The 10467-nt window shown below is 36.2% G+C and overlaps 1 protein-coding gene across 1 annotated transcript; it reads right to left on the bottom strand.

Moving 5' to 3' along the window:
- Window positions 1-283: 283 nt before the first annotated feature.
- LOC100245824 (DExH-box ATP-dependent RNA helicase DExH17) lies at window positions 284-10262 on the bottom strand. The gene is made up of 28 exons (XM_010662582.3): window positions 10248-10262; window positions 9447-9584; window positions 8830-9013; window positions 8201-8362; window positions 7565-7802; window positions 7432-7468; window positions 7291-7337; window positions 6931-6968; window positions 6727-6748; window positions 6392-6604; window positions 6125-6281; window positions 5991-6042; window positions 5064-5135; window positions 4884-4933; window positions 4674-4791; window positions 4523-4586; window positions 4359-4442; window positions 4152-4277; window positions 3865-4061; window positions 3593-3781; window positions 3233-3484; window positions 3071-3120; window positions 2793-2810; window positions 2259-2341; window positions 1970-2171; window positions 1797-1834; window positions 1338-1706; window positions 284-1244 (listed from the first exon to the last, which is right to left on the bottom strand). The coding sequence occupies exons 2-28, from the start codon at window positions 9521-9523 to the stop codon at window positions 652-654; spliced, it is 3732 nt and encodes a 1243-aa protein (XP_010660884.1). The 5' UTR covers window positions 9524-9584; window positions 10248-10262; the 3' UTR covers window positions 284-651.
- Window positions 10263-10467: the final 205 nt, after the last annotated feature.

Below are 10467 nucleotides of genomic sequence, written 5' to 3'. Positions count from 1 at the left end.
AACAACCCAGGTTAATGATCACTAGTTCAACTGCCAATTCAATTTATTAGGTGGCTTAATAATAAAAGTATCATTGTAGGTATATGAACAGGAGATTTTTTATTTTTTTTACAGGTGAACATGGAGACTCAATAATAATATGTGGTGAAATTTTATTAACGAAAACAAGCAGATTAATGGTTTGAGGTGTCAAATTTGTTGTATTTTGCTCAAACAAATATTTGGTTTGAATTAGTATTGCCTGTGGCATCCTCTTTGTTTGGTCCATAAAAATAGTCCACAGTCCAATTCTGGATGCTTTCGATGTGCCACAAAATACAAGCAAATTAATGCATTATGCATCATATCCACAAACCCTTTGGCCACCTGGAAATTAGTTGGAGTTACGGTATTGTTAATCCTCATTGCGAATTTTATCAGCAAATTCTAATACATATCCAAAAACAGGAGGAATCAGGCCTCTCAGCCCCATTTCAAGCATGCACATGAACCTTGTTTGAACCCTATGTATCGTACCTTATGTTCACTGTTGAGTGAACTTGTTATATTTCAGATTCTGAACAAGAATGCGCCAATGAAGTTGAACCGTTTCACAAACATCACAATTCAAGATCGAGACACCATTTGTCCCATATAATGGCAGAAGAGCAATCAGAGAAATGAGAAGACACTCTTAAACCCAAGGAATGAATCTACTTCCCTGATTTTGCCCGGTGTTGCTGCTGGGCAGCACTGCCCTTTTGATCCATTTGGAGAGAGACTCCTCTTCCTGATATTTTTAACACACATTCCGGGGTCTGCATTCTGTACATTGTTCTTCACTCTAGCAACATAGAAAGATGGAATATGTGTGGGATCAGTCTGGATGCTTGAAACTTCTGGGAGAGGATCCAAGCTCCCATGAGTGCTACAGGTGCTTCCAGAGATTATATTGGGGTCCATCTTTGCGCCTTCCCTAACATGATGAGATTCTTTTTCCATCTTTTTAGGTTCTGAATCTGAAATAACTACAGTAGTCTTCAGGGCTTCACTTGAATTTGTTCCTTCCAATGTGTCAAAAGAATCCTCATGAAGCACAGGCTGGTTCTCAGAGAAGTGTTCTTTGGTCAGAATTGTAGAATCAGATTCAGGGGTCTCTGATTTATTGAACACCAGAAAGTTCTTAGCTTTTCTCCGTATGTGATCAAATATTGTATTTTCAGTCACGATTTGGGATGTGCTCTCTGTTCGTTCAGGAAGATCAGCTTGAATAGATACAAATAAATGGTTTAAAACTCCATACAAGACAGAATAATGATAATAATAATAGCATTTGATAAAATAAAATAAAAATGCACCTCTGTCATCCATGAAGTTCATGACAACCAAACTACCAGTTGCAGGTTGGTATTTTGTAGTTGAATTTTTGCTGATACCAGGTCCATTCAGTTCAGCCTCTCTAGAATGTAAAAATGGACTGACCATGGCCCGTCTTGGAATTTTGCTTCTCTCTGTTTCTTCCAGAGCTTCTGTGACATGGAGTTCAAGCTGCTGTTCATGAGTGCGCTTTCTTGTGAGGATCAACGCCTCTGATGATGGAGAAACAGAAGCATTTGATTTGGTCAAAACATTGAAGCTCTTGGACTTTTTACGTATATGTTCAAATACAGTCTGCTCAGTTATGATTTTGCATTCATCATCTTCAGTTTCAATAGCAGGTGAACCTTCTGAATTTCAAGGTTAAAGTGGTAATGAGTAAGAATGACAGAGAAAGAAAATCAGATTAAATAATGCGAAGGGAAGTCTCCTAACTTTACCTTCTTCCGACTCTTCATCTATAAGTTTGAAATTGGGCCTAAGACAGGAAAACCAGATGGCTCATCCATATGGAAAACATCATATGATAAAACCAGATTTTCAGACCCCATGGTATCTTTTGGGTAAGGGTTAGATATATAAAGCATAAAGAATCAGAAGAACAGGCACTCACAAGGAATCCATTTCTCGTTTGGATTTCTTTGAAATGTCAAGCCCTTTGGAAGAAGAATGAGATGCATCTTCATTGTCATCTTCTATGACATACACTTCTTTAGGCAAAGGAAAAGAGGAAAGCTGCTTACTTCCACGTGCATGGATCATATTTGAATTAATTTCCTTCACCACTAGAAGTTTTTGGTGCAGATCAATGCCAACTGCATGAACACCACAACAAAATGAATCTTCATGACTCAGGAATTTGAATTTTTGTTAAAATTCATCAATCCCAGCAGAAGTTTTACTGTATTCTTCAAAAATCAGATCAGCCTTAACAGTCAGCTTTCCTTGCTGAGGCGTTGACAGGAGAATTGTTGTGCTATAGGGGCTGCAACAGAAACCAACCGCCTTAGGCACAAATAGCAAATAACAAAGTAGAGATAATGGGAGATGAATGAACATATCCTCCCTAGAAGAAGAGGGTAAAGGGATGGTGCCCAGAGCTGTTTCGTCCAATAGGTATCTCTTTCTTCCCACTTACCATGGTAATCAATCTTATTGTCATTGTAATCATTATTTTTTAACAAAATTTTAATTAGTCTTTTACATAGTAATAACTGTAGATGATCAATATTTTAAAAAACAGGAATTTCCTTGGGGGGAGAGAGAAGAAAAAAGAATCCCGTTTTTGTCAAGGCATTGACTTCCAAGACCACCATGACTGAAACTCCGGACCATAACTTTCATGATACACCAGTAATTATTCTCTGTGAGTGCTTAGATAATATTATGGACTTATCAATCACAAAAATGAAAAGCAAAGGTTTGAGTTTGCTTACCTAGAAAATTCATCCACTCTGCTGCAACCAATTCAAATAGAGTTAGCCCTTCTGTAACTAAAGGAGAAACAATGGAATATTATGTAGAATGAAGTATAAGACTAAGGGGTCTATATTAAAACTAAATCAATTTGCTCAATCTAGGAAATTTTCCAGTTAAACAACTCAAACATTTGACTATAGAAAAAACATATGCTTTTTGGTGACCCCCAAGTATTATGTTTGTGATATTGTGCTAATGTATAATTGCTGAAAGCAAACAAAGAAGCCAACATCACCTTATTTTCTCATGAAAGAGAATCAGGTTATCTTCCTCCAAACCAACAACCTGTAAGAAAGAGTTCTTGGTTGAATGTTTGTAAAATGGATTCATTATGACATGAAAGGCATTGCAACCAAACAACATGGATAAGGATTAAAGCAAATTCATGACAACATACCATGTCAGCATAATATCGTTTAATTGATTGGAAGGATTGTGATAGCCTTGTCAATATTAATACTATCTTGGACTTCCCTTGCCTTTGGCATTCAATTTCCTCAATCTTCAACTCTACTTTCGGAGGCAGTGATGACAAGGACTCCTTGATGTGGTTCCCAAATGGGTATTTTCGACCAGTGACAATCTCTATCCTTCTTGGATCAGCTTCAGCCAGAGCCTCAAATGAAACAATTCCCATTGAATGTAATGCCTGAGGAATGTGCTTGGAGGAAGACGGGGGGTGAGGAGAAGAAAATTAAGTAATTCAAGACATGGAAATCATATTTGTAATGGAAACTGAGAAGCCAATAAAGAAAACCTTTGCAGTCACCATTCCAATGCCAGGTAATTGTTTCAGCAAGTATGGACTGTCGTCCCAGAGCTTTTGAAGTAAACATTTGGACAGAAGGATTGAGTTCAAAGCTCCTTTATAACTCTTTTTGTAAATGAAGTACTCTTTCATGCACTTAGCAATTCTACACCCATTTGAGCATATAGCATTTGCATCCTATAGCACATCCAGAAGCTCAGAATTTCATAAGCTTTATTAGGCACATTAGAATAATAGACAATGTATTGTGAAGTTGAGACCTGAGTCAATGATAAATCATGAACAGAAGGATTGCCTGTCAAGCAGTCATTTGCCAAAACAAATATTTTCTCTTCTCTGGTTTGGATACGCCTTTTCCTTTTTCCTTTATCACCAAGAATATGAAATCGAAGCTGGCCATCTTTATCCATGTTTATGTCATTTAGAAACTTCTTCTCATTGCGCCTGAGCTGTATCCCTTCATTTTTCAGTAGATAAAATGTCATTCCTCCAGTTGACTTTACAAATATCAGTACCATTTACTACTGGAAGCAATATACACACATACAGGCAATTTCCTCAGATCGGCAGATGATATGAAGTGCATCTTCTAAACTGCAGTTTAGAGGAGTCTGCATAATGTGCTTCATCGTACCGAATTTCAAATAATATTTTGTCATCAACCTTCCAGGTTCTGAAGATTGGAAAATACAGAAAGGTTAGTGCTTCTGTCACTATGGAGTACAGCCAGCAACTGCATTGTAAGCCATGATACCTAGCGGTTTCAAGAGGAAACCATCTTCATCAGTCCAGATCATTTGATGTTGTGATAACTCATTAACTTTCTGAACACAAATATCTGACATAACAAACAATTGATCAAACAGTATAGAGAACACTAGTGCACTTTACAACTGTAACAATGAATCATAACAGTACCTTGAGTGTACTTCTCTATAAGGTTGCCAGGGATACCTTTCTTAAATGCATATTTCTCAGGGTTCTGGTTAAGCATAGTTTCAAGAAAGTAATTTAGATGAAAAAGAATATCCAGAAAAAAATCTCCAAGGAAAGCCCCAATGATACATGCCTTTTTCATTCTCACATACAAGTATGAGCACTTCATCCATTCAATAGCCCTTGCAATGTCAGAGACAGTTAGTTGAACTATCTCTGCAGTTAGATGCTCAGTCACACATGAAAGCAATCTAAAAGCAAGAAGAAGACCATATAAACTACGTAAGTAGAAGACAAGTAAAATTTCTATTTACATTTGGGAATTTAAAGGTTATTCACTTACTGTGATTCCACCAATTCACACCCATTCAAGAGATTCTCGTACAAATGAACCTAACATCATGTAAAACTTTATAATATAGTTCCAAAACGATCAGGTACTTTTGGAATCAAAAGTTATTATTTCAATAATTATCACAACTGTGATAACTGCAAAATGATTACAAAGCAAGACCAAAATCACCGTTTCTCGTCTTGTCATGATTATAGCCATTCCCGTATCCTCAAATGGTGGACGACCTGCCCTCCCACACATCTGCATTTTAAGACAAACTTAATGACATGATAAGCAAAGTATTGAGGAAAACAAACATGCTTATACTAGGATAATTTTTTTCTTTGGGCCCTAGGCATAGTTAGTATAAGTTGAATATATGTCCATACAAAGCATGCGTATGTTTGAAAGTTTTAACTTTTGACAGTAATGAAAGTCGGCAAAATATTGAGGAAAGCAGACATGCTTGTGGTAAGAGCATTTTTTGTGGTTCCTCAGCATTGTTAGTATATGTTGAATATATGTCCACAGAAAGCATGTGTATCCTTATTGATTAGGTTGAGCCCTTTTCAAGTGTTATGATTCATAAAGAAGTCTCCAAGGAAAATATCCCTTCCTCAAAGAATAGCAGTGGTTCAATGAGTAAGCTTACAGAGAGCTCACCCTTGACTGCCATGTGCTTTATTTCTCACTTGACCACAAAAATCAATGTGAAAACCCACCAGTCTTTGTCAACTTGAAAACTTCAACCTTAACATAATGAAATAACACATTTGCATGCAAAATTGCATACTTTAACTTGGATTTTTCACTCAAGAAAACTTCCAATTCCTTTCATATTTGCACAAAGATGAACTAAGGGAGAATCTCTTCCCTGGATCATTGCAGCAACAGTTTCAATGGATAAATTCATGCATAGGCCATGTTTTGTCCACATCCTTTCATAAATAACATTGATGTATAGAAAAAACAAAAACAAACACAAAAAACAATACCGCACAAGTATATAGGAATGCCTCAGCTCTAGCGTTTTGCATTTAGCATCTTCTGAAGAAAAGCTTGGCTATGTTTTGAATTCGGAAGTTAGAATATAAATATTGAAGACAAGTGACACACCTGTAATATCATGGATCGGTCATATTCCATGTACAGGCCTTTTTCCTTGTTGCTGAACAAACACTAGAGCTGATGACTAAAGACAAAGAGGATCTTTACAATTTCTGAGAAGTACAAAATACAGTTCAACATACAAGTGCTGCGTTGATTTGATTACTACTGTATGTGCCGGTAGGTTGATTCCATGGGCAAGAGTATTTGTGGTACACAGAATTTGAATGTCACCCTTAAGAAAAAGACCTTCAATGAGATTGCGATCCTTTGGGCAAAGTCCACCATTGTGGTAACCAACTGAAAACAAGCTATCAAATTATACTATTTCAAACTAACTTTGTGAGCAATAGGGACATTGAAAAACTTTCAAATTAACAAGCATTATGGTAAGAAAAATAAGCTTATACCTCCATAAAGGATGTATGATTGCATTTGTTTATCACTGCATGATAGTGAAGCTTCCCTTAACCTTTCCTCTTGTTCTTTGCTTCTGATGAATGGATTAGAATGACCATAGTTCATTGCTATCTGAGATATTCGTTGTGCTGCTTCTTGTGCTCCTTTTCTAGTTGAACAAAAAACTAGGGCAGATTTTCCTCTGGAATATTGCATGAGAATATCTGCAAATCAGTTTTCTATGAGTCAACATTTTCTGAGTTTACAGTATCAAAGTGTAAAATCAGGACAAACAAAAACAAAAAGAATAATCTTTTTAAAAATCAGAGCCATGGCCCCTGCTTACCGAAAATATAATTTTGAAGGCGCTGCATAATGAAACAGAAGAATTAAAAAACAAGACAAATGAGGTGAAGTTCAACTTTTCAGAAACGAACTTTGAAATTCATCTTTTTCAGTCAAGAAAGTTCCTCAGAACAAAGGGAAGCTAAGATTTAAGATTATATAGAATCAGACATAATGACCAAAAAGAACAAGTGTAAGCTCTTACCTTTTCAAATAGGAAGTCATTTTTTGCTGGTGTATAGCCTATGAGCAAAGCAGGTGCAAGAATACATAAAAAGACTGATATCAATAGTTGAATGATGTCAATAGTTGCCTATCAAAAGAAAAAAAATCAATAGTTGAATTGTATATCATGCTCATGTACAAGTCACCGGAAATCTTTTGTTACAATTATGCTCCAATTGCCACACACAAAAAAATTACAACTAGAGAAACATGCAAATCAAAATTCAATATCATAAATTATTCTCCAAAATTTTCTATGTGAGTTGTTATCACAATCATTTTAGAGAAACATACTTCTGAGCAACTAACTTCTGAAATGGAAAATTTCTTATCTGTATACCAAAAACTTTTGTAGTCAACTTTACAGGCCTCATTTCTTCACCGAACCTGTACAAACATTTGAAAGCTATTTAAAATAAAAGGGGTATGTGCATCAAAGAAAACAAAGCACGCCCATCAAGTAAAAGAAATTAGAAAGTACCTTTTAATCCCTTGGGCAGGGACCATTAGCCATTCCGCTGTAGAGATAAATATGCAATACACATTGAAGATTAATGATAAAAATTTTCATACCAACTCTTTCATGGAATCAAAATATTGCTGTACAACTTTACCAAGGTCCTCAATATTTGGAATAGTGGCAGAAACAGCTAGGAAGCGGACATGAGAAAGAGAACTTAATTTCATTTCTGGGTTGCGAGCAAGCATTTTTATCCTACTAACTATTGCCTCCAAAGCTGCTCCACGTGGATCATTCAATAGGTGAACTTCATCAATAAGCACAAGAGCTATGTCACTGAAAAAACTCAAGCCTCCATCTTTTATGCGATACCGGGTCACTGCATCAAACTTCTATAGAAAGGAAAAAGAATGTATTTAGCCATGCTCCAACAGTATGATTAAAACTTAAACCACTAAAAAAGAACATGAGAGTGCACTCTGTTGATTGAAAATCCTTTAGGAATAATGTGTGCCCGTTTGATTACTAACCTAAACAAAATCAAACATCCAGAAGTGATTTTGTTGAAGTTGAAGATGCCACAAAAACAATAGCCAAGGCAAAAAGAACATGGATCAAGAATGTGGGAGAAAATATGATAGCTTGTGATTTAATAGAATCTGGCCCTAAATAGAGCATCAGAAAAAGAATCATGTAGCCAACTCCATGTAAATTGGATGGTGGCAATGTTGAGTTTAGATGAGTGTCTCTTATATGCAAACATATGTATGTATAAGATGCTGCATCTGACCTCAGGAGTGGTCACAATAATGTCTGCTTCTTGTATATTCCTTATGTTGTAAAATTCGTTGTCACCAGTCAGCTCCAGACAATTTATCCCCAGGGACCCAAGTTTCTGATTCCAATCTCGAAGCTTCTCCTGTACAAGAGCCTTGGATGGAGCTATGTAGATCTTCATTCCACAAAATAGAAAAAGAAAACCAGAAGAAAAAATCACTACTTGCAAGTGGATATGTAAACAATTTTTATGGCCTAATATAAACCACTACGCACATCAGCATGGCTTCAGAAGTAAAATTTGCAGTTATCAATTTATAAATTCAGAATTAATGCTTGTCTAAATCTGAGTGATGATATACTGTAAAAGGAGGAACTGCAGAAAACAAAGAGATTTATCATAAAAACAATGAAAAAAAATAAAATAAAATAAATTATAATTAAGAAGTTAATTATGATTACGATCAGATGAAAAGTGAAGTGCTATGGGAAACTTCCAGGATTTTCATGCAAAAGAACTTCACTATAGGTGTGTGTGGCTCCCTCTGAAGTTGGAATCGAGAAAATAATACACTTCTGCATCTAGTGCAGTACTAAAATATCTACATATTTACCATCAACATTATTGGTTAGGAACCTTACTGTTTTGAGGGTTCCCTTTACATGGATGAATCTCCCCTCTTCAGAGATGAACCTTGAGAGAAGCCTCAGAATGCAGAGCTCAAAGAGCACTGTTTTACCACTTCCAGTTGGTGCTGAAATAACCATGTTTACATCGGAGAGAAAACAGGCAGAGAAGCATTCACTCTGCAGCGAATTAAAATACCTGCATGCGGAAGGAGTGAAACATAGTAAGGCCTTATCTGATTGTGATGAGTTGAATAAGAATTTCAATTCCAATAAATTTAAATTTTGTAGATTCAGGTGTATAGCTGTATTTGATTGGAGATCAATTTGTATAAAAGTAACTCGATAACTGGAATTGGAATTGAGACCTCCAATTCCATTTTGTTCCAAGTCCATCCAATGCAACCAAAGTCATCCTAACAAAAATTGATTGCGCGCAGAATTTCTAATGAAACAGTTAACATGTATTGTTATCTCATCCAATGGCTTGGTTGGTTCAGAAGTGATGACCTCTACAAATGGGCGTCTTAAAATTGGAGGACAAAGGTCATATTCAAGGATGAGTCCAATATAACAGCCTATCTACAAGTTTGAGTAGAATATCATAGAACTTAACTGAGCAACTAAAATACCTGAAGCTAAAAGCAGATTGAAAAGGTACAGGCAAATCTAAGACAGATTTCAGAGAGTAGGAATCCAGATTGCTCATATCTTGGTGTCTTGAGAGAAAAACAACTGAAAGAATTTGAACTGGGACCTCCTTTCTCAACCTATATATGACAGAAACACCATAGTTAAATTAAGTGCATGGATCACTCCTGAAACATCAAAATTCATTTGCATGTCAAGAGCACCTAAAACGTCTAAAAGGGAACCGATTGAATCCAGTCCGATCCAGAGAAAAAAAATTGAGCAATTGCATATCTTTTTCATATATCCCATTGCGTTCAAGACATCGTCCAAACATGGAAATGTGATTTTTATCAAACAACTGGTTCTTTTATTTTTTTTATCCAAATGGTAAAATCCAACAGTATCACACCTTAATTCACCAAGAAAACACCTAAATCTTAGTAGCACAGGGCCACAAGCTATTTTCCATTCAAAAAACCAAGCAAAAAGCATCAAATCTCTTCATAGCACGGAAGATCAGACAATTCCTACCAAAGATGGTTCAGATCTCAAAAAAAATAATAATAAATTAAGAGCAGAGATTATTTCATTTCAAACATTAAATAAAATTTCTACAATTTTATAGATTTTCAAAGTACAAATTCTATGAGTCTGTGCTCCAGAGCAACCAACGAATATTGCTTGATCAACGACCGGAATCGTTCACGATCAAAATTCATCGAGAAAATAAATAGAAACTTCAGATCTCCAGCTCAGTTCATCGGAAATTCGAGCTGATAGAGAGAGCAAGAGAGAGTCACCTTGATGAGGATGAAATGGAAACGAGACTCAGATCTTCAAAATGAAATGCGCAATATTTATACTGGGGCATGAGAATGGGTCCTTTGGCGGGAGAACCACTATCATCTTGGGCCGAAAATTGGGCCTGGCTGGGTTGGAAGCTGAAAGAAAGCCCAATCCAATCTACTTCGGAGGTTTTTTGGGAACATTTAGAGCATATTGGAGATGTTTTCAAAAACA

The sequence above is a fragment of the Vitis vinifera genome, chromosome 14 (assembly GCF_030704535.1).
Source record: "Vitis vinifera cultivar Pinot Noir 40024 chromosome 14, ASM3070453v1".
Lineage (NCBI taxonomy): Eukaryota > Viridiplantae > Streptophyta > Magnoliopsida > Vitales > Vitaceae > Vitis > Vitis vinifera.
This window is presented reverse-complemented; position numbering and strand designations above follow the sequence as displayed.

Coding starts and splice junctions, on each gene's coding strand:
- LOC100245824 (XM_010662582.3), bottom strand. CDS start 9,523: ATGAGCAATCTGGATTCCTACTCTCTGAAATCTGTCTTAGATTTGCCT. Junction 4,934..5,063: donor TCATGACAAGACGAGAAACG/GTGATTTTGGTC, acceptor ACATGATGTTAG/GTTCATTTGTACGAGAATCT. Junction 4,587..4,673: donor TGTATGTGAGAATGAAAAAG/GCATGTATCATT, acceptor ATGCTTAACCAG/AACCCTGAGAAATATGCATT.